Source organism: Lepidochelys kempii, chromosome 6, assembly GCF_965140265.1.
Source record: "Lepidochelys kempii isolate rLepKem1 chromosome 6, rLepKem1.hap2, whole genome shotgun sequence".
NCBI lineage: Eukaryota > Metazoa > Chordata > Testudines > Cheloniidae > Lepidochelys > Lepidochelys kempii.
In genome coordinates, this window is record NC_133261.1 from 130,487,642 (window position 1) to 130,512,787 (window position 25,146).

Sequence of the window (25,146 nt, forward strand, 5' to 3'; positions counted from 1 at the left end):
GTTGTAATAAAAGTGTGCCTTCTTTCTAATTTGAATTGGTCTGGTTTCAGCTTCTGTCAAGGTTCCTCCCCCACTCTGAACTCTAGGGTACAGATGTGGGGACCTGCATGAAAAACCTCCTAAGCTTATCTTTACCAGCTTAGGTCAAAACTTCCCCAAGGTACAAAATATTCCACCCTTTGTCCTTGGATTGGCCGCTACCACCACCAAACTAATACTGGTTACTGGGGAAGAGCTGTTTGGATGCGTCTTTCCCCCCAAAATACTTCCCAAAACCTTGCACCCCACTTCTTGGACAAGGTTTGGTAAAAAGCCTCACCAATTTGCCTAGGTGACTACAGACCCAGACCCTTGGATCTTAAGAACAATGAACAATCCTCCCAACACTTGCACCCCCCCTTTCCTGGGAAATGTTGGATAAAAAGCCTCACCAATTTGCATAGGTGACCACAGACCCAAACCCTTGGATCTGAGAACAATGAAAAAGCATTCAGTTTTCTTACAAGAAGACTTTTAATAGAAATAGAAGTAAATAGAAATAAAGAAATCCCCCCTGTAAAATCAGGATGGTAGATACCTTACAGGGTAATTAGATTCAAAAACATAGAGAACCCCTCTAGGCAAAACCTTAAGTTACAAAAAAGATACACAGACAGAAATAGTTATTCTATTCAGCACAGTTCTTTTCTCAGCCATTTAAAGAAATCCTAATCTAACACATACCTAGCTAGATTACTTACTAAAAGTCCTAAGACTCCATTCCTGGTCTATCCCTGGCCAAGAGGACTACAGACAGAGACAGACCCTTTGTTTCTCTCCCTCCTCCCAGCTTTTGAAAGTATCTTGTCTCCTCATTGGTCATTTTGGTCAGGTGCCAGCAAGGTTACCTTTAGCTTCTTAACCCTTTACAGGTGAGAGGAGCTTTCCCCTGGCCAGGAGGGATTTCAAAGGGGTTTACCCTTCCCTTTATATTTATGACAGCTTCCAGCTGCTGTTTCTTGTTCATTTCTCTGCTAGATTGAAGAGCCGTTAGTGCCGGGTATTTTCTCCCTGTGTAGGTTTCGATACAGTGTCATCAATCACCTTGCAATCTTCTTTCTGAGATGCTAAACAGATTGAGCTCTTTAAGTCTCTCACTGTGAGGCATTTTCTCCAATCCTGGAATCATTTTTATGGCTCTTTTCTGCACCCTCTCCAACATCCTTTTAAAAATGTGCACGGTATTTCTGTACTGGCCTCACCAATCCCATATACAGATGTAAAATCACCTTCATACTCCGACTAGCTACTTCTCTGGATGTAAGCTGGGTCTGACTTTTGCCACAGCATTGCACTAGAAGCTCATGTTGAGTTGACCATTAAATCCTTTTCAGAGTAACTGCTTTGCAGGATACAATCTCCCATTCTGTAGGTATGACATTCCTTTTTCATGGATGCTATAATTTTGCATTTGTCTGTATTAAAATGCATTTGTTTGAATGGGCCCAGCTTACTAAATCATCCAGATCACTCTTAGTGACTGCCTTGTTCTCAGTGTTATTTACTACTGCACCAATCTTTGTGCACGTTTTATCAGCAGTGATTTTATATTTACTTCCAGATCATTGATGAAAATGTTGAATAGCATCGGGCCTGATACAAATTCCTGCAGAACCCCTCTAGAAACACCCACAATTGATGATGGTTACCTACTGACAGCTATTTTTGAGATTTGGAAGTTGTACAGTTCTTAATAAATTGAACGTGCACTTTATTTATATTGTATGGTGCTAATTTTGTGATCAGAATGTCATGCAGTGCTAAGTCAAATGCCTTTAAAAAGTCTATGAATTACATCTTTGCAGTTATCTTTATCAACGAAATTTGTAATATCATCAAAGAATTAAATCATTGGTTTGACAAGACCTATTTGATATAAAACCATGCAAAATAGTACCAATTATATTTCTAGCCTTTAATTCTTCATCAATTAACTCCCGTATCAGTTTTTCTGTTATTTTGCTTGGGACTGACGTCAGGCAAACCAGGCCATAGTTACTCAGGTGTTTTTGATTTTTGACATGACATTAACATTTTTCCAGTACTTATTTAAAATGCATGGGTAAGAGATTCCTTTGCCAGCTCTTTTAGGACTCTTGGATACAAATTATCCAAGCCTGATGATTTAAAATTTTTTATCCATAGTAGATGTTGTTTAACTACTTCTTTAATTACTAATGGACAGGAAAGTACTTCATCATCTTCATGTGAAAAGAGTACATCAATCCTGCTTATTTCCAATTTCAGAACAAAAACATTTATTGAACATTTCTGACTTTTCTGTATCATTATTTACAGTTTTACCACCTCCATCTAGTAAAGGGCCTAAACCGTTGCTAAGATTTCTTTTTGTTCCCAATATACTTAAAAACTCCTTATTGTCCTTAGCCCTGCCAAGGCTGGATTATTTTTCCCTGATGTCTTTATTTTCCCTTATCAGCTTTAAGCACTTTATCATTCAGTATAAATTAGAACTTGTATCTGTATCCCCTTTTTTTCCAATTTGTTACATATTGCTTTATTTCTTTATTCCTGCTTGGAGCCTTTTCTGTCCCACAGAATCTGGATGGGCTGTTAGCCAAAGTAGTTGTCTTCCTGTATTGTGGAATTGTTGGGTTTTTGGCCATCTAGTAAACTTATTTTAAAGAACTCCCAATTTTCATCCCCATGTTTCTGTCTACTTTTTTCAGTAACTCAGTATTTGCATTCAATATTCATATCGAGCCTTGAAGTGAGTACAGAAACAGGGCTCTTCATTTGCCATTAGAGCAAGTCACTAACTTGCCACAGCCTATATATTTGGGTGTATTCAAATTACATAACCTATTGATTGTGTGTCTCAAAAATATTTTATTGACTTCTTATATTTGAATAATTCAAGACCATACAGAATAATATAGTACTGACACCAGGACTGTGTCCCTGCAGAAGTTTGGAGCCCTGCTGAAAACCATGGGCTGCTAAACCCCCTTTTTTAAAAAAGAAATGCAAGCCTTTTTCTATAAGAATAGAAAGTGTGTTAGGCAACCCCGGTATGTTATTGCCACCTGCCCTATAGTATGACCCTATGAAGCAGAGGTGACCCGTGGGGCGGTGACATGCGGAGTCACAGGCTCCCCTCCCCAGATTTGCTGCTTGGCTTGTAGCGAGCATGCTCACAGGGACTGAACACGCTCAGTAACACTGCTGAAGCTGGCTGCCCTCTCTCTGCCCCGCACCCTCTCCTCCCCGCCCGGGGTCATCTCTGCTATGAAGCAATTTCAGTCGGTTCCACAGATCACTCTTAAAAGTGCCTTTTCTCATTTCCAAGGCTCGCTCTCTTTGAACAACTCAGGACAGTTGTGGTCGATTTAAAACCGCCACCACCACCACAACTTTGTAGTCCCGCGGGTTGAAGGAAAATCATGTAGCAAAAGCAGGCTATGCAATCCTGCACTTGTCTCCATGTGGGGGGGCTGGTTCCCCATTGAAGCTGTAGGATTGCATGTGGGTTGCAGGACTGGGCACAGGGTTCTGACTCGTGGTACATTATGCTGCCACGCTGTGTCTGTAATCAATAACATTTCTCCAAGCATTTCTAAACGTTGGAGATCAGCAATGTGCCACATTGTACAATGCTTAGTCCCATTCCGCCAGCTCGTGTCATTGCCCTGCAGGTCATGACGTGTTTGGTCTAGTTTTGTTTCACACAGTTTTTGCTTTGATTTCTGCTTGTGCAACAGTTTCAGGATTTCAGGAGGGAATATTTCCCATACAGTATTTATCACATGTTTGCCATCTGGGTTTTCACTGTCATTCCATTCAATTCAAAATTTAAAGACTGAAAAATTGGACCTCACGGCAGCATAAATCTCTGTGGAAAACATAATTCTGTGATCATTTGGGGGGATTAATAGACTTTTTAACTTAAAACAACACCCCATGACTTCAGTTTCATTTAATAACTGATTAATCACCTTACTCTTCATAATTAGATAATTTAAAAAATGCAAGTCTTATGGCAAAGCAAAGGGAGGAAAATACACCTTGTGCTGAATCTGTTCCTATTTGCTAGACCCCCCTGAGATTTCCTTCTGCATTTCCCCTTTGCTAGTTAATTGCCTTGTAAGAACTAAAGTCAATAGCTTCAAGCCTAGACTGTTGAACGGCTTGCTCCTTCACGTACTGTTGGAGAGGGGAAAAATGTGTACACACAGGTTTAACCAATTACAAAAAGAAGTCCATTTGGGATTTTGAATACAAATGGGTGGTGATTCAGCTAGGCATTGAAATCGGAATTCCAAGAGAGCTTTGACTACAGTCTACGAATGCCATTTTGATCAGACAGCTTTAAAATGGCCTTCTTGAGTGAAACTAATTTGACAGTTGCCATTCCTGGTAGTTACAGCCTGTAGCAAATGCCTGGTAGCGTTACAAAATATGTTTTAAATTGTTTGTAACTTTTTATATTGCCGGAGCAAAATGCCTTCTTACATAATAATCCAATAGACCATTTCTCTAACCCGGCACACTAATGGAACATGTAGCTGAATTCTCAGTGAAAGCTCCTAACTACTTTGCAGAATAACGCAGCGTTATTTTGTCTTTTCTATTCACGCTGCTTTTGTTGCTCTCATGCAGCTGGAGAGATTTTCTACTGCCAGTGACTCAATCAGTCATTTTCTGCTGTGAGAATTTTCCATTAAGTGGACATAATGGAAATGGTGTGGCAGGGACCTTGCCCTCTGTTGCAGTCCTGAGCTTTGACTTCTTTGAGATTCAAGATGATCATTATTTTAGACCCAGTGGAGATAAAGGCCCCACGGTGCTAGGCATGCACAAACACACTAAAAGAGAGCGCCTGCCCAAAAGAGTTTACAGTCCTACTAGATGAGAGATGAAGGAAGTGTTATCATCACTGCCGTTTTACAGATAGACATCAGATGTACCTCTGTGAGGTTAAGTAACTTGCTGAAGCTCATATTGGAAGTCTGTGGCAGACCTTGGAGTTAAATCCACAGTACCTTAACCAGAAGGCCATCTTTCCTTGAAAGAGTAAATGAGAAGAGGTTCCGTGAGAGGAGAGGTTTCAAATTTCCACTCTGTCATTACTAAAAAGAAAAGGAGTACTTGTGGCACCTTAGAGACTAACCAATTTATTAGAGCATAAGCTTTCGTGAGCTACAGCTCACTTCATCAGATTCTTTTTGCGAATACAGACTAACACGGCTGTTACTCTGAAATCTGTCATTACTGTGTATTGTGTAAACGGTATTGTTGATCAGCAAAGACTCTGGAGAGCCACTACTGTGTGATGTGTTCTGCATTTTGCTGGGGCTGTAGGCAACCAGGTGTTTTGGGCTGTAGCTGGGGCTGTAGGCAACCAGGTGTTTTTCGCTTGAAGTTTAAGAAAACTATTTTCCGTAGTTTATTTGCCATTGAATGAATGGAGGACATAACATTTCAGCATTCTCCTTCCATTGCAAATGTTACTCTGTTATAAAATAACTTTTAAAAGAAAAACAAAATCTCATTATAAAATGCCATCCTAATTTGAAACAGCTGTTTCATAATTTGTTTCTGTGATGCTACATTCAATATTTTGCAGAGTAGAACTAAGGTAACATTTATTTAAAATCCATTCACTATTACCAAGAATTATTGTCCGTATTACTCGGATAGACGTATGGAACATGTGTTTCGTATTAATCGAGATGCTTACTCCAATGTGCACAGCCACTGGTCTTACTACTCAAATCAAGATGTACACCTTTAAAGAGCAGCTTACATATTTAAGGCAGATGGCTATTTTTTAGCATTGATTGGCCTCAATCCTGCAAACATGCAATGGAGCAACTGTGTTCTCCTGGACCTGATTCAGCAAAGTACTGTAGTATATGCCTTACTTCAAGCATGTGAGTGTACTCCCACTGACATCAATAGGACAAGGAACATGCTGAAAGTTGGACCCTGAAGCAGGGTCTGGAGTTGTTCTAACTGATTCAATGGATTTCTCACATTTGCAAAGTTACTCAGGTGCATAAGTCTTTGAAGGACTGGGGTTGTAATTTGTGGATGAGTGGGTAAAATCAGAATTAACTGAAGAAATCCTGCATATTCTAGAGTTTAATAGGCGTGTGTGTTTGTTTTTCATGGGTTTCTACACATTTTTCTAACCAATAAAATGTGTGCCGAATTAACACAAGCAATCACTGTGTGCATGCAGATTGAGCAATGATAGGTCTATGTGGATAAGCAGGCACTGTTGGGTATGCAGTCAGCCCTTATGAATACACAGCTACAGTAAATGTACATGCAGATTGGGAGCACACCTAGATCTACCTGTCTACACCTAGCCTTTTGGAAACCTAAGTACCTAATTTGGAGAAGCAGCCTCCTACTGGTCATTAGAAGTTTTAGTAGCTAGATGTCCATCTGCCGCTAATTGTGAGTGGAAACTTGCAGGCTGAGTTATTTGCAGGTGGAAAATTGTGCAACATAAGTTAGTAAAGGTGGCTGGGATGGGGGTTATTTGCATGTTTTTCTTCAATGTAGCCATTATTTTTAAGACAACTTACCAAAATATGTTGGTAAAACAACACTGCATACCAAGGAATTGTCTCCCCCTTTGATAGGAGCTAGCCAAGTGTCAGAAGCTTATCGGCATAATTGTTTAGGCAGGGTATTCCCGCTACACAATTTAACCCTAAATTTCTATATTAGAAGCTGAAGGCCAAATGGTATTGTGCAAATGCTCTAATCGTCTCTAAAAGCCTAAAAAATAAGTGATTCCTACATCCATATCATAACATACGTTCATAAACATTTGATCAGAAGAGTCACAAAAGAATCAAACCCAGGGATAATGCTTTCATCCTCGTTTGCTCCAGTATGATCAGATAGGAGCTGAGAAATACCCCTGGTTTTTGTATACAGTGCAACAGACAATTGATGGCATATTGATTGTCACTGTCTTTGCTAAAACCAGGTTTCGGTCCTGCTGATTCAACATGCACAATCTTTCTTTATTACTCAAACTAGTTAGAACCATCCATGATCACTGGGGCCTTTTTCCCCAAGAACTTTTCCTCCTGTGTTATGTTACCAGTTACCTTTCAGGTCCAGTTTTTCCAATTAAGCCACATTCTTTCAAGGCCTTCCCAGAACTGCTAACAGGATCTACTCTTCCCATAAATATATTTTCTTTAGCCGAGCTAATTTAACCCTTTATATACTTCTTTAATACTATGCCAAGTTAGTCGATTTACAGGGCTAACTTTCCTTTCTCCTGTTTAGAGGCAGTGAGGTATTTGCGAAGTGTGGACTTGGAATGGGAAGAAACTCTGTTGTGGGCTTCAGGGATGCTTAAATTGATACTGCAGGAGCTGGAAGTCTGTATTTTAAATATCAAGAGGGGTCGCCGTGTTAGTCTGTATCCACAAAAACAACGAGGAGTCTGGTGCCACCTTAAAGACTAAGAGATTTATTTGGGCATAAGCTTTCGTGGGTAAAAAAACCCACTTCTTCAGATGCATGGAGTGAAAGTTACAGATACAGGCATAAATTTACTGACACAGGAAGAGAAGGAAGTTACCTTACAAGTGGAGAACCAGGGCTGACAGGGCCAATTCAGTCAGGGTGGATGTGGTCCACTCGCAATAATTGATGAGGAGGTGTCAATACCAAGAGAGGGAAAATTGCTTTTGTAGTGAGCCAGCCGCTCCCAGTCCCTCTTCAAACCCAAATTAATGGTGTTAAGTTTGCAAATGAATTGTAGCTCTGCAGTTTCTCTTTGAAGTCTGTTTTTGAAGTTTTTTTGTTGCAGGCTGGCTACTTTTAAATCTGTTGTAGAATGTCCAGGGAGATGTAAGTGTTCTCCTACCGGCTTTTGTAGGTTACCGTTCCTGGTGTCTGATTTGTGTCCATTTATTCTTTTACGTAGAGACTGTCCAGTTTGGCCAATGTACATGGCAGAGGGGCATTGCTGGCACATGATGGCATATGACACATTAGTAGATGTGCAGGTGAATGAGCCCCTGATGGTGTGGCTGATGTGGTTGGGTCCTCTGATGGTGTCTCTAGAGTAGATATGGGGACAGAGCAGGCAACGGGAGAGTCAAGAGCAATTGAGAGTCAAGGGTATCCAAAGCCTGGGATGGATCTTCTTGTTTGTATCTTAATACATATCTAACTACCTAAAGACATGTCTGCCTTAAAAATGTTCTATTTTATTACTTTAAAGAAACACAAATACACTCACATTATCCGATAAGAGGCAAAGATAAAACATTCTCACCAAATAACATCAAACTTCTCTTACAATGCAAATTAAAACAGCTTGACTAATTATTTCCAGGGTTTGATCAACAGTGTTTTAACTAAGTGAGATTAAGAAAGAAAGCGAGATTAAATTGTTTAAATGCAACATTAATTCACGCTTAACACCATGCGTGGTTTTGAAGTTATTTCTCTTGTGGTAACAGCTAGGAACCTCAACGGTGAGAAGGGACCCCATTGTGGCAGGTGCTGTACCAACACAGAACAGAAAGACGATCCAAAGAACTGACAATCTAAGAGTATACACTTGGAGTAGTAACTGTTCTCGGAACAGATCCCAAACATTCTCATACTTACCTGTTGTTTTTCAAGATGTGCAGTCTTACTTGGTTGCTTACTTCTGTGTAGGAAACACCTTAGGTTCTATGTAAGTGCTGATTTTGTTAACTGAATTGTGTGTTTTTGTGCTTTTTTTTTGCCTTTCCAGATTTAGATGACCCGATAGTGACAGTTCACCAGAGCATCGGGGAAGCAAAAGAACAGTTTTACTATGAGAGAACAGTGTTTCTCAGGTGTGTTGCTAACTCCAACCCACCTGTACGGTACAGCTGGAGACGTGGCCAAGAGGTATTACTGCAAGGGTCGGATAAAGGAGTTGAAATCTATGAACCCTTCTTTACCCAGGTAGGAATCAAGGTACAGTATTTTTCTTTTCCTCATAATATTTTCCCCCCTTACGTACACAGTATATTGACCCCTTAAAGAACGGTTTCCTTCTTTCCATTTCAGGCTTCACATCTGTTGTTTTCCCCCCACGGAAGCTGAAGAAATAGCTATCAGGCATGGTGTAGGGGTTTTCACCAACATGGTTCATTTCAGGAGCCTGAGGGAGTTAGAAACTGACTCTTATCTAATTCTGGTGGGAGTTGGGAGCCTACAACTCCCACCAGAATTAGATAAGAGTCAGTTATTTTTATCATGAGCCAGAGTCCATAGACCCAGGCTCCGACACTCGCTGCTGTGGATCTGTTTAGACATACCCGAAGAGTCAGCTGCTCTAAAATAAATATCCAGCTTCCATCCCCTTGCAAACCTGCTCAAGGTCCCGTAGGGCTGTTGGCTTCTCTGTTGTGGAAATCACATGCAATACTGTGTGCAAAAACACACGGTGCCCAGGCCTGGTGCTGATTCTCGGCACTGGGTAACTTTCAGCCATGGTGAGTTAGCACACAAACGGAAGTGGAATACTTTTCTTTAGGCTGACACTGTTTGGGCAATTTACACTATAGGGCAAGATTGCATGTGCTGTGCGTATCATGTCTGTGTGTGCTGTGTAATGATGGCGTGCCTAGGAGTTACTGAGTGCCTTTATTTTTGTAAGCATCATTTAACAGAGAGGAAACTCTCTCTTTATTTTCAAAAAGAAAAGGAGTACTTGTGGCACCTTAGAGACTAACCAATTTATTTGAGCATAAGCTTTCGTGAGCTATAGCTCACTTCATCGGATGTACTCCTTTTCTTTTTGCGAATACAGACTAACACGGCTGTTACTCTGAAACCTCGCTTTATTTTGAAATTGTTGGGCTACCCTCTAAAAAGGAATCTAAGTCAGTAATAACGGGTGGTAAGATCCACTGCAGGTGCAAACTGAAGTAGCTCCTTTGAAGTCATTGAAGTGCACAAATTAAAGATCTGCCCCATCATCCTGTTTTTTCCTACCTGTTCCCCAAATAATTAATGTACAGTGTCTCTGTATAGAAGGTTACAGGGGGAGAAAGCTGCTGTTGCTCAGAAGTGTTGCTACCAATAATCTCTGGCAGCTCAGGCGTATTGGCCATCAAAGCTGCCTATCAGATCACATTTTTGAACACATTTGTATTTCTGAAGACCGTAAATCAACCCCAGTTTGAAAGTGGGGGAGAAGGAGATCCAGTCTACTGAAAACAAGTGTGTGTGTGTGTGTGTGTGTGTGTGTGTGTGTGTGTGTGTGTGTGTGTGTGTGTGTGTGTGTGAGAGAGAGAGAGAGTGTTTTGAAAATCTGAAAAAAACACTGAGGAAAGAAACAAACAGCTGCCCGTTGAGTTAGAGCAGAACAATCCTAAATAATTCTGAGCTTTTGACTTGAGAGCACCATCATTTCTGCTGTGTATTACACTCTGTATTGCTGACCTAGCTTGCAATATTACAGAGAAACATACAGACTGGAACCTTACAGAGATGAGAAATAGACGGGGAGAGTACCATTCCTGGACCTCTGAACGCAATGAGATTATTCTTAATTTATCATCTATGGACCCAGTTAGGGACTCTGTGGTCTGTTTTCTAGTGAACACAGAGGTGTGGATTTGGAGGGTTTTGAATGGTTAATTAAAAGTCAAATTCTCCCTCTGAAATGGGATTCTTTGACTAATAATGCATCAACATGGCAACGTTTACTGTAATTTCTTTTGTTCGATATGTTCTTATTAGGCTAGAAAGCATCACATTAAATTAGATTCCTTTTTAAAAAAAAGTATGGTCCCTAGGTTATTATTAGGAACACTCTTGGTAGAACCTGTGTGTGTATTAAATTAATAAATAAATCAGATTGTCATATTCATCATCAAAAGCTTATCCACAGCCTTTCTGCATATATTGGTGCTCAGGTTGAATTAGCGCATCTACCTGTGTGCATATGAGATTTGATACACAAGAGGACGAAGTGTAATTAAAAGTTCGAGTCATACATGTTTACTGCATATACCTGCATAACTGGTCCTGCTGATGATACGTCCAGTAGCAAACAGTGATAACTGATGTGAGGAGGGATAAGAGATTTGACTTTAGAACATTTGGGGATTTGAAGTTGAGATGGCATTTTCTTGTTGATAGCTTTGAAGCTGGATCATCAGTCCAAATCAAATGAAGTTTAGGGAAAACAAATATTGAAAAATTTTAACTTTTCTCTTCTATTGTAGCCAAAGGGAGGAGGGGTGAAGGAAGCAGCGTATTCTATCTGTATTTCCATTTTATTCAGTATTAAATAAAAGAAGGTAAAACATAAACCACATTATTGCCTTATCTTCATTTTAGGAATCCTGCCGCTCAAATTTAGCTCTAGATTTTCAAACCAGAATTTCTGCAATTTGGTTGTTAACAAGGATTACTTATTCTAGTAACTCTCTGGGGGGAGGGGGAGGGAACCCAGTCATATACTCATGTACTAAAGCAGTTCAGATAGTGAATTTTTTAAAGCTTTTAACTTGCCGCACAAGTTTTCCCCTAAGGATTTTCTTCATCATCATCATCATCATCATTAGATATTGTAATTGCACAGTTCAATGATAAGATTACATTTGCTGTATTTACACTAATTATATAATTAGACATAATTACACAAATCAGCTAAAATTACTTTTAACAAATCATAGACATTGACGTAACATAAACCACATTACAATTGTGAGATCCGTCCACAACATCAAGGAGTGAACAGCTGAGGCTTAAACTTGCGAGACTCACAAACTCATAGTATCTGCGGGCCTGATCCACAGGCCATTGACTTCCACAGTTGTCTTCACGTCAACTTAAATGAGCTTTAAATTGGCCCTCGCGTCCCCCAGATATGCCTGAGCACGCTGTAAGGTATGAAATCCTGCATTCCCATCTCACGCAGGACTACACTGGTGTCTGACTTTGACCAAAGAGATTTAGTAACTCTGTTCATTTCCATCTCCATCCGTGTTTGCTGGCCACCCGTATCTATCCTTCTCTGAAAAGGGGTTCAGATTTCCCTTTGTAGTACTGTGTGCGTTTGAACAGTCTAGTTTAAACCCTTGTTCCTGCGAACACTTATGTAACATCTGCTTAACTTTCACATTTAACTTTGCGGGCACTACTCGCATGTTTGTAGTGAAGCATGCTGCGTTATGTTTTCAGGACTGGGACCTAACGTTGCATTTAAGGCTACCTCTTTCCTGAACGAGCCACGTGCTCCATTTATTTCACTTTCATCTCGTTTTGCTTATTCATAATGTGCAGTATTTTTGAATGCAGCCCATATAGCCATCCAAATCCTTCCTATTTAACCTTGTGCACTTGATATTTATGCAACCATTTTGTCTCAATAAAACTATACACCAGACAGTAATATTATTAACAACTGAGAGGAAATCTTGTAATAAGAGTTCTTCAGTTTGTTTCTTTCAGCGTTTAGGCCACTTCATGCCTGCTTTATGCAGAGCTTCAGTTTGCTTTAGAGGGAGTTCTGCCTGCGTAAGTCAAAGAGGATTTGTCCTTTTATATCCTTTTAGTTTAAGAACTGATGCAGTACTGGTCAGATCAATGGTCCATGTATTCCAGTGGACTGTCTCTGACAGTGGCCAGTACCAAAGGGAGAGTGTACAAAATAGGGCTATTTTGGAGAGATCCCACCTGTCTTCCCCTCCCGGCTTCTGGCGGTCAGAGGTTTAGAGTCGCTCTGAGCATGGGGTTGCAGACCTGGTCATCTTGGCTAACAGCCTTGACGGACCTATCCTCCATGAACATACCTCGTTCTTTTCTGAATTCAGTTATACTTTTGGCCATCGCAGCATCCCATGGCAATGAGTTCCACAGGTTACTTGTGCATTGTGTGAAAAAGCACTTTCTCTTGTTTGCATTAAACATGCTGCCTATTGATTTTTTTGGGTGACCCCTGGCTTTTGTATTGTTTGAACACTTCTCTATTCACTTTTTCCACACTATTCATAATTTTATAGACCTCTGTCATATCCCCCTTAATCATCTTTTTTTTCCTAAGCAAAACAGCCCTAATACTTTTGGTCTCTCCGAGTATGGAATCATTCCTTACCCTTGACCATCTTTGTTGCCCTTCTGTGAGCCTTTTCAAGTTCCGCTATATTCTTTTTGAGATGGGGTAACCAGAACTGGACACACGGAGGTGTGGGCACACCGTGGATTTATGGAGGGGCATTCTGATAGTTTCTGTCTTATTTTCTATCCCTTTCCTAATAGTTCCTAACACCTTATTAGCTTTTTTTGACTGCTGCTGTGCATTGAGCTGAAGGTTTCAGAGAACTATCCACGATTGCTCAAAGGTCTCTTTCTTTCTCTCATATAAACTCTGATTAAATATTTGTTGAATGTGAGGAGTCTTGAGCTTGAAAAAATACTTTTGTTTCTATGCTGGCACTAATTGCATGTTCACGTTTTAATACAGCTTTATTTTATTTAATTTCTGTTTCTGTGGCGCACTGTTAACTGACAATGATTTACCATAGAAATGATGATGTTGTAACTATGTTTCACATTTCTGTTTTTTTCCCCCCATGATGTCTTTATTTTGTATTTGATCTAAAATTGAGTATTTGCATTTAAACAGTCCTTCCTGAAGACATCTGGTATCGCTTTGTTAGGGAAACATAAACACCTGTGTCTTTTCTATCAATGATATAAGATTTTGTATATTTTTTCATTAAGGGTTGTTTTCTCAAATGTTTCTGTTTGCAGGTTCTCTGTTATGCCCAATTCATATAGTATTTTATGTGAAAATTTCCTGCCTGGATGCTATAATTTTCTCTAGATCCTGTCAAAAAGAGCTCCATTATTAAATACTCTGTTCAGATCTTTGCACCATAATTTGCATAACTGCTGTCTAAAAATAAAATCTCTAGGAAGCCGGTTTTCAAAGGAAAGCAACAGGAACCCTTTTACAGTAGCTTATGATTTTTCATTATCCAAGTTGTATCTCAGGATGCATTACCTGAAATGATACCCAGTCAGCAATTGTGACTTCAAAGCTGCTGCCAAAACAAGATTTTTCTTTCATTTGTTTGAGTGTATGTAGGGGAGTTAACCTTTTAGGTCATGCCTGTAAGCATTTTTGCAGAGCACTTTTTGTATGCAGCTGGGTTGGTTAAAATCAACTCTTCTTTCTGGATAGTTCCAACTTGTCACCTGCTCCTAATTAGCCATCCCAATACAATATTCTTGTGGTCCCAGCAGTCTGTCTCAGAAAGCTATGATAATCTGCCTGTCCCTGTGGCTTAATCTCATCCTAATTTACCTTTCTAATGTGTGCAGGGGGAAACAAAGATATTGAAACTAAAGAATCTTCGGCCTCAGGACTATGCTAATTACAGCTGCATTGCTTCAGTGAGGAGTGTGTGCAACATCCCTGACAAGATGGTGTCTTTCAGACTCTCCAATAAAACAGGTACCGTATGAAACTATCTACTCTCCTAGTGGATCTGGTACTTGTACAATGTCTTCCAGATGTATAGACTGCACAGGATTATGCTATAATGTACAAAATGTGGCAATGCACAAACCCACCCGATGCTATGATCTATCTAGAAGTAATGGGCAGACGCAACAAAATTCAGATATTCATCCAAAATGCCCTGCAGTTGGAGTGTGTTTGGATCAGGGATTTTGATTCCTCTCCTTACGTGATAGGGGACAGCTGTGGAATTTGTATCAGGATCTGACTTTCCCTAGCATTTAGGGGATTTCTCTATTATCTAGGTGTTTGATAAATATGCACACAAAAGTGTTGCATTTATTGTCCTCCGAGAATACAAATAATAGCCGCAGTTGATATAAAAGTATCCTTAATATATTGTTTAGAAGGGATAATAAATGATTGACAGATGTAAGTGTGTTACAGACATGAGTGTGTGCTATAAACACAACCGGAGAAGGTGCTGTAGATGATAATAAGTCATATATTGATCTGTTGAACTCTTGTTACAATTAACCATTTATTAAAATAACTACTAATAATTTTAAACCTTTAGAAACTATTTATAAATTTACCCTTGATCTAAAGTCTAAAAGAAATAGCTGTGGGCCAGGATGAGTGGTAACTTACTCTGAAAAGTCCCAATGGAGTCAATGCGACTATTTGTAGAGTAGGATATTATTCAATGAGAGTAAAAGGATCACAGTCAAGCCCTATAAAAAGATCTTGGGTGGAAGATTTCATAAGAACCCTCTAGATGCTCTACAGCAGTGGTTCCCAAACTACTTCCTCCGCTTGTGCCTCCAATGGGGGCTACTGGAAATGGCGTGGTCCGAGGAACATACTGGCCACGGCTTCCAGCAGCCCCCGTGGGCCTGGAGCAGCAAACCACAGCCACTGGGAGCCGCGATTGGCCGAACCTGCGGATGTGGCAGGCAAACAAATCGGCCCGGCCCGGCAGGGGCTTTCCCTACACAAGCGGCGGAACTAGTCTGGGAACCACTGCTCTATAGAGCTAGTCAGGAATTTTCCATCAGAATGTTTTGGCAAAAGAAAATGCTTTTTTTCTTCAAAGTTGATTTTTTTTTTAAAGAGAAAAAAAAAAGACTTTTGCCAGTGTTTCGATTTTCTGTTGGGAACATTGAAACAAAATATTTAATTTCCGATTGGGTTAATCAGAATCAAAATATTTTGATTTATCAAATTGAAACATTTTGCATTGGGTCAGTTAGATATCAATCGGTGTCTCCTGAGTTGCCACATGGAAATTATAGTTCATTTGTCTCATGTCCCTGTTGTCCTCTAGGCTTCGGCCTCCCAACTGGACTACATCTCCCATATCAAACTTTCCCACAGGGCAAACTTTTCGAATTTTTCACCTGCTTTCATGCTTTGTATCAATGTTGATTAGATAATTTGCAAGAAATGTTTTGTGAACTGGAAGCCAAACAGCAGAAATATTGTGTTAGCTCTGTTCAAAGTCAAGAGTAGATAATTAATAACTTCAAGTAGATGTTTTCTGGAGAACTGTTGGTTAGCAAGTGTCAAAACATGTTGAAGATTGTAAGTTACATTAAGTGAGTTTACGCTTTAATATATGCTGCAAGGGCCCTGAAAACAGGTAATGAATGAATGAAGCTGCCGGTTGAAGATGCAATAAGGGTTCTGCATGGATCTAGGATGAACTACTCATTGTATATACATTTGTACATTTTCCCATTTTTCTATAGTCATGGCTCGATTCCAAAGTATGACCATAAGCTTATTTGTATATCTCTGATGGTTGTGAAAGTAGGTATAATTTCAAAGACCAAGGGCCTGATTCTGCTTAGGTGTAAATCAGGAGTAACTCCATTGACATCTAAGGAGACATGCTCATGTAAACCCTGCGTGAGTGGGAGCAGAATCAGGCCTGGAGATGGTAGTCAGCAACTATATAACCCAATGATCAATGTATACTTTGATTCCCCATTTCTGCCTGGTCCACAGAGGATGTGAATCTGTTACATCCCCAGCTACAGAGCTTGGCTCTTTAGCTTAAGCTATAGACACACTCCGGCTTTCTGCTCTAGCAGTCTCTAGTTCAGTCCCTGGTGTGGTGGCCAAGATGGTGGTTGTTACCTCTTCACCAGGTGAGAGCAGCAGTTCTCAGAGATGCGATTTAAATGAGTGTCGCTGTAGTACATTTTAGCACTATTAGAGAAAGTCCTCTCCGCGAGCTTGTTAAAATGGGTCCATCAGTGAGGGCACACACCTCGTTTGGAAGCATCTGGGGCTGGCTACCATTCGAGACCAGATTAGAATAACTAGTTTGTGGTTTATTAAGAACTATAAAAGATGTGACAACTGGGCCAAAACTTGCTTTCATTTACACTGATGTTACTTCCTGCAAGTTAATGGAGTTTCTCTGGATTTATACTAGTGTAACAGAGCAGAATCTGTACTCTGTGTCCATTTGATTCAGTGTCTGCCTGCACGTGTGTCCCACCTTTTTGTATTTCTGTTGGTATATAGTGTGGAACTATTTCAATAGGAGTAACCAAAGAAGAGAAACAGTCAGAAGAGGCTATAAAGTGACAAGCAAATGTAGCAATTCTGATACGTGAAAGTGGTGGCAAGTGAAAGTCAGCTTCGCGGCTTATCACAGAGCCTGTGTGTTTAGCATCACTAGTCTCCATCAGTCTAGTCTGTAACCAAAACTGGAGGAGAAAGCTGTTGCCAAAGATCATATTACTGTTACCGATTAGAGAGAGGGCTGGATGTAGCAAAGAAAATTTATGGCCGTGTGATGGGGACTCAGGGCTGGGATGCCTAGTGGTTAGCACATCTGTTTTCTGCCCCTTCCCCCTCTCTCTGATAGGGGTGCCTGTTCTTGATTGTAAGCCGGCAACCTCCAGCTTCCCACCGGCATCCGGGCCTTGTCTCTTAAGAAGGTGTGATAAGGAGACTCGGGCCCTCCTCCTCCACCGGGTCCCAGCCCAGAGACCTGTGGGAAGCAGCACCGGCAGGGTCCCCCCTGCAGCAAGTCCAAGTTCACTTCCCTGGGCTACTTCTTACCCATAGGTCCCTTCAGTATGGGGCATGGCTGCCATAGTCGAACCATTCACTCAGCAAATAAAGAGTCCAAATGAGCAGGTCCCTGCAGATCCTCAAAGGGGAGGGTGTTTGGAGAAGGCCCTGCCTGTGAGCCTTACCCACTCTGGGGTCCCCTCCCACTCTCGGCCTTCTGCCTGGCTTCCTGGAGAAGGGTTCCTTTCTCCTGCAGCCTGTCTACCACCTTTGCCTCCATTTTTTAACTCCCTTCTAACTCGCTCCTCCAGTTGGAGCATGCTTGGCAGGCCTGGAGGTGTGGGGTTTCTGGTTCCAGTGTTCTCTCTTAACCACTTTGGGTCCTTCAAAGCTACTTCTGCTGCCACTGGTTCCTTCATCCTTCCAAATTCTTGTGCACGCTTCTAGTTTCCTTCCCCGGCTCCGTGAAGCTCGAACGCTTGTACCTCCCACCCACAGAATTTGGTCCAATAAAAGACATTACCTCGCCCACCTGGTCTACCTCATATCCTGGAACCAGCACGACTACAGCAACACTGCAAATGATTGTACAACAGACATGCAACGGTTGTATTATGTTTTGGTTTTGTATAACAGCACCTAGGCCCGAAAGGAACCAGCCAACCTCAGAGCCCCTTTGTGCTTTAGGTCAAAACTTCCCCAAGGTACAAAATATTCCACCCGTTGTCCTTGGACTGGCCGCTACCACCACCAAACTAATACTGGTTACTGGGGAAGAGCTGTTTGGACGTGTCCTTCCCCCCAGAATACTTCCCAAAACCTTGCACCCCACTTCCTGGACAAGGTTTGGTAAAAAGCCTCACCAATTTGCATAGGTGACTACAGACCCAGACCCTTGGATCTTAAGAACAATGAACAATCCTCCCAACACTTGCACCCCCCCCTTTCCTGGGAAATGTTGGATAAAAAGCCTCACCAATTTGCATAGGTGACCACAGACCCAAACCCTTGGATCTGAGAACAATGAAAAAGCATTCAGTTTTCTTACAAGAAGACTTTTAATAAAAATAGAAGTAAATAGAAATAAAGAAATCCCCCCTGTAAAATCAGGATGGTAGATATCTTACAGGGTAATTAGATTCAAAAACATAGAGAACCCCTCTAGGCAAAACCTTAAGTTACAAAAAAGATACACAGACAGAAATAGTTATTCTATTCAGCACAGTTCTTTTCTCAGCCATTTAAAGAAATCATAATCTAACACATGCCTAGCTAGATTACCTACTAAAAGTTCTAAGACTCCATTCCTGGTCTATCCCCGACAAAGACAGACTATAGACAGACACACAGACCCTTTGTTTCTCTCCCTCCTCCCAGCTTTTGAAAGTATCTTGTCTCCTCATTGGTCATTTTGGTCAGGTGCCAGCGAAGTTACCTTTAGCTTCTTAACCCTTTACAGGTGAGAGGAGCTTTCCCCTGGCCAGGAGGGATTTCAAAGGGCTTTACCCTTCCCTTTATATTTATGACATGCCCCCCAAATCTCAGCTAGGGTGAAACACTGGCTGGGATTTCTTCCAGGAGCTCTAGGAAAAACAGAGTTAATAAGACACATGCATCTCTAAATATACTACCAAGTACATAAAGACTAACAATATTTTCCACATCTCAAGGACGATTTTAACCAGTTGATTCTGGGAAACTTTCACGGGAGAGTGCATCAGCCACTTTGTTAGAAGCTCCTGAGATGTGTTGGATGTCGAAATCAAAATCTTGGAGAGCTAAACTCCACCGAAGAAGTTTTTTGTTAGTTTCCTTGACGGTGTGAAGCCACTTCAGTGCAGCATGGTCGGTTTGCAGGTGGAAACGCCGTCCCCAAACATATGGGCGTAGCTTTTCCAGAGCGTAGACAATGGCGTAACATTCTTTTTCAGTGACTGACCAGTTGCTTTCCCTCTCAGATAGTTTTTTGCTGAGAAACACTACAAGGTGGAATTCTTGATCAGGTCCTTTCTGCATTAAAACTGCTCCCACACCACGCTCGGATGCATCTGTGGTTACTAGGAACGGTTTGTCAAAGTCCGGGGCCCTTAGTACAGGGTCAGACATGAGTGTCGCTTTAAGCTTGTTAAAGGCCTTCTGACACTTTTCGGTCCACTGAACAGCCTTTGGCTGTTTCTTTTTGGTTAGGTCTGTCAGTGGGGCGGCGATTTGGCTGTAGTGCGGTACAAATCGTCTGTAATAACCGGCCAAGCCTAAGAAGGATTGAACCTGTTTCTTTGACTTTGGGACAGGCCACTTTTGGATAGCATCCACTTTGGCCTGTAGGGGGCTGATAGTTCCTTGACCCACCTGGTGTCCAAGGTAAGTCACTCTGTTTAGGCCTATTTGACACTTCTTAGCCTTAACAGTTAGTCCTGCCTCCCTTATGCGCTCAAGGACTTTGTGTAGATGTTCCAGGTGGTCTGCCCAGAAATCCGAAAATATGGCCACGTCGTCAAGGTAGGCGACTGCATATTCTCCTAATCCCGCTAGGAGATCATCTACAAGTCTTTGGAAAGTGGCGGGTGCATTTCGCAGCCCGAAAGGGAGTACATTAAATTCATACAGCCCGAGATGTGTGATGAAGTCTGACCTTTCCTTGGCAGATTCATCTAGCGGTACCTGCCAGTACCCCTTGGTTAAGTCCAAGGTAGAGATGAACTGGGCCCGTCCCAGTTTCTCTAATAGTTCATCTGTGCGTAGCATTGGATAGTTGTCTGGGCGAGTTACAGCATTTAGCTTACGGTAGTCCACGCAAAAACGTATTTCCCCATCTGGTTTGGGAACTATAGAATCATAGAATCATAGAATATCAGGGTTGGAAGGGACCCCTGAAGATCATCTAGTCCAACCCCCTGCTCGAAGCAGGACCAATTCCCAGTTAAATCATCCCAGCCAGGACTTTGTCAAGCCTGACCTTAAAAACCAATAAGGAAGGAGATTCTGCCACCTCCCTAGGTAACGCATTCCAGTTTTTCACCACCCTCTTAGTGAAAAAGTTTTTCCTAATATCCAATCTAAACCTCCCCCACTGCAACTTGAGACCATTACTCCTCGTTCTGTCATCTGCTACCATTGAGAACAGTCTAGAGACATCCTCTTTGGAACCCCCTTTCAGGTAGTTGAAAGCAGCTATCAAATCCCCCCTCATTCTTCTCTTCTGCAGGCTAAACAATCCCAGCTCCCTCAGCCTCTCCTCATAAGTCATGTGTTCTAGACCCCTAATCATTTTTGTTTTCCTTCGCTGGACTCTCTCCAATTTATCCACATCCTTCTTGTAGTGTGGGGCCCAAAACTGGACACAGTACTCCAGATGAGGCCTCACCAATGTCGAATAGAGGGGAACGATCACGTCCCTCGATCTGCTCGCTATGCCCCTACTTATACATCCCAAAATGCCATTGGCCTTCTTGGCAACAAGGGCACACTGCTGACTCATATCCAGCTTCTCGTCCACTATCACCCCTAGGTCCTTTTCCGCAGAACTGCTGCCTAGCTATTCGGTCCCTAGTCTGTAGCGGTGCATTGGATTCTTCCATCCTAAGTGCAGGACCCTGCACTTATCCTTATTGAACCTCATCAGATTTCTTTTGGCCCAATCCTCCAATTTGTCTAGGTCCTTCTGTATCCTATCCCTCCCCTCCAGCGTATCTACCACTCCTCCCAGTTTAGTATCATCCGCAAATTTGCTGAGAGTGCAATCCACACCATCCTCCAGATCATTTATGAAGATATTGAACAAAACCGGCCCCAGGACCGACCCTTGGGGCACTCCACTTGATACCGGCTGCCAACTAGACATGGTTCCTGTGGAGAAGTTTAATGGAACTTTGGTTCCATGGTTCCAACTAGAACCACTGGAGATGCCCATGCACTTTCAGAGGGGCGGATTACACCCATCTGTAACATATCCTGGATCTCCCGTTCTATAGCAGTTTTAGCTTGAGGAGACACCCGGTAAGGGTGGACCCTAATTGGGTGAGCATTACCTGTGTCAATGAAGTGGTATGCCCGTTCAGTCAGGCCTGGGGTGGCTGAGAACGTTGGCGCGTAGCTAGTGCACAGCTCCTGGATCTGCTGTCGCTGCATATGCCCAAGGGTCATGGAGAGGTTCACCTCTTCCACACCACCACCACATTTCCCTTCGTAGTAGACACCTTCGGGCCACTCAGCGTCATCTCCTCTGTGGGCTGTAAACTGACAACCCTTTAATTCTCTGGAATAAAAGGGCTTTAGAGAATTAATATGGTACACCTTAGGCTTTCGGTTGGAGGTGGGGAATGCTATGAGATAATTAACAGCTCCCAGGCGCTCCTGGACCATGAATGGCCCTTCCCACGATGCTTCCATTTTATGGGCCTGGAGCGCCCTTAAGACCATGACCTGGTTTCCTACTTTGAAGGAATGCTCTCTAGCATGTTTATCATACCAGGCTTTTTGCTCTTTTTGAGCATCCTGTAAGTTTTCTCTAGCAAGGGCTAAGGAGGTTCGGAGGGTGTTTTGTAGTTTGGTTACAAAGTCCAGAATGTTAGTTCCTGGAGAAGGTGTAAATCCCTCCCATTGCTGCTTCACCAACTGCAATGGCCCCTTAACCTCACGGCCATATACAAGTTCAAATGGGGAAAACCCTAAACTGGGATGTGGTACAGCTCTGTAGGCAAAGAGCAACTGCTGCAACACTAGGTCCCAATCATTGGAGTGCTCATTTACGAATTTACGTATCATGGCCCCCAAAGTTCCATTAAACTTCTCCACCATGCCATTTGTTTGATGGTGGTAAGGAGTGGCAACCAAGTGATTTACCCCATGAGCTTCCCAAAGGTTTTTCATAGTTCCTGCCAGGAAATTAGTCTCTGCATCTGTGAGGATGTCGGAGGGCCAACCTACCCAGGCAAAAATGTCTGCTAGTGCCTGGCACACACTTTTAGCCCTGGTGTTGCTTAGAGCTACTGCTTCTGGCCATCGGGTGGCAAAATCCATGAAAGTCAGTATGTACTGCTTTCCTCTGGGTGTCTTTTTCGGAAAAGGACCCAGAATATCCACAGCTACTCGCTGAAATGGAACTTCAATGTTGGGGAGTGGCTGGAGAGGGGCTTTGACCTGGTCTTGGGGTTTTCTCACTCTTTGGCACACCTCACAAGACTGGACATAGGTAGAAACATCCTTGCCCATTCCCTCCCAGTGGAATGACCCCCCGAAACGGTCTTTGGTCCTGTTCACCCCAGCATGGCCACTAGGGTGATCGTGGGCTAAGCTCAAGAGCTTGGCCCGGTATTTAGTTGGAACTACCAACTGTCTCTGAGGATGCCAGTTTTCCTGGTGTCCACCAGAAAGAGTTTCCTTGTATAAAAGTCCTCTTTCTACAACAAACCTGCATCACCCTTCCTGCTGTTGATATCTTCATGTAAAAGTCCTGTCTTGTAGATTTTACAACTTTTCTACTGCTGTCAGGCCTCCATTGTGAGACGTACAATGCCCTGTGCACACATGCCCTGGCAGGGGGATAAGCATCTGCTTGAGAGGAACCTATCACTTCCTGGTCCTCTGCCTTAACTCCAAGGCTTTGAGAACATAATTTCCAGTATGGGTTCATAACTCCTTAAACATTATCCATGCATATATTTTGGAATGATTATGATGACCACTGGGCTATTGGCTTTGGAGACCTTGCATGTCACCCTTTGGTAAACTTAGTGTGCATCTATATGACCCAAGGGATCCCTATAAACTCTATGCTCCCCTCTGCCCACTGCTAGCTGGCATCAAAAGGTTCTTGTGTCACACACAATTAAACTGAATCATAGTTTAAGCTGGCATTTTATCTTCTGTGGTAGGAATCAAATGAGAAAAGTTTCCTTCACTTCTAATCTCTCCATTAAGCAGCCTTCTATTTTGTCTAACTTATACTGTCTCTGTTGATTCCACACAGCATTACAGAATTATTTCATTTGAAAAAATAAGTATTTCTCTTTGCCAGCCATGGTGTTTTCCAGGAATACGGTGACAGTATATGAAAACGATCTGCAGGTGTCCAAAATCCCCAGATAAGAAGCGTAGCCAGTATAATAGAGCTGAATGCTGAGGCTGGGGATGATATTAGTTGTGTAGTAGAAAAATAAAGCAACTAATTACAGATACTTACAGTAAATTAACATGGTATGCGAGTGGAACCTATCTGAACTGCTGTATTTTAGGGATTATCATTGTTTTCCATAATTTTATGGGTTTATAAAGCAGTCATAAAAAGGTCCTTCCCGCCATTTGAGAGCTGGCCCACAGATTCTCATTTGTGGTATATTGTGTTTAAATCATGATACGTTTCCGATTGGTTCTCCATTTTTAAGTTAAAGGACGAGCAAATTGGGAAATCGTTGGAATTTTTAACCTTTCATCTTTGTTTTCCCCACTTCTGCAATTCAAAGCCAGCTTTGATTTAACCTGAATTTTTACAGTGAATGATTAAAAAACAATATCTCCTAGCATGGTCTGTTGTTTATGGTTTGGATTTTAGCTTATATAGAGCCTGATGCTGCAAATGGATCCATGCAGCTAGATTCTGGTGCCACAGTGGAGTACCACTGAAGTCAAAGGGGCTCTGCATGGGCAAAGGGGTGAGCCCAGATGGGTCTGCTTACAGGACTGGGTCCACACTAGGCATGAGATGTACATTAGGTCATGACTTGTAGTCCCACACCTTATTTTTTTATCTATAATTTTTATTAATGTTTCCAAATAGAACAAATGCACCAAAATACCAGATTCATCATAATACACAAGGTAAATAAAGAGGGTTAAGATACAGGGAGGGGAGGAGAAACAACATCTCACTCTTCAGGGTCTATGTTAATCATAGACCTCTAAAAAGTCAGCCCAAATTGCTTTGAATTTGTTGGGAATTCCCTTTCTGTGGAATGTCAGTCATGTGTTAGCTGTCAGGTTGACCATATCACCAACCCAGGCATCAATATTTGGTGGGGATCGACTTTTCCATTTTTGCAGAATCAATTTTTTTATTGTCCAAAGCTGCACGTTGGGACCATACTGCCTTGTTACCAAGTAATCTCCATGTATCAGGAATATATCCAAGAATGAAATTTAAGAGGGAGGGTCCCAAATTAGCATCCAAAATCAAATTGGTCCTTTGACCCACCTCACGCGAGAAATTCTTGATCCACAGGGTTAACACATGAGCTAAAACATATGGAGTAATACAGCACTAATGGAGTTACATTCCCAACAGTGGTCAGCATTTATGGGGCCCATTACCATTAGCCTATGTGGGGATCAGCATATTTGAAAAGTGTGTTTTGGTGAATAAGCCACAGTCTCAGGTCTATCGTTGGTTTTTTTTTTTTTTAACATTAGATGGAATTGTGCTCCATTGGGTTGGAGATGGTTGTGTATCCAAATCTCTGCTCCACGCCAATCTCAAATGAACAATCTTTTGCAGGGTTTTTTGGGCCGGAAAATCATAAAAGGATACCACAGACCCAGTAAATCCAGGAAGTCTCCTCCAAAAAAATAAAACCTTCTAAAGGTTCTGGAGTACCCAATGCATCTGGCCCAAATATATTCATAAG

The 25,146-nt window shown here is 41.9% G+C and overlaps 1 protein-coding gene across 6 annotated transcripts in view; it reads left to right on the plus strand.

Annotated features, from left to right (window-relative positions):
- Positions 1-25,146, plus strand: part of MDGA2 (MAM domain containing glycosylphosphatidylinositol anchor 2) — a 664,067-nt gene that overhangs the window by 348,899 nt on the left and 290,022 nt on the right. For 5 of the 6 annotated variants that reach the window (XM_073350233.1, XM_073350236.1, XM_073350237.1 and 2 more), the window contains 2 exons: positions 8,783-8,991; positions 14,359-14,491. In XM_073350233.1, the coding sequence (XP_073206334.1) occupies positions 8,783-8,991; positions 14,359-14,491 (342 nt within the window). The remainder of the gene's footprint in view (positions 1-8,782; positions 8,992-14,358; positions 14,492-25,146) is intronic. The other variant, XM_073350234.1, reaches the window with a different exon arrangement.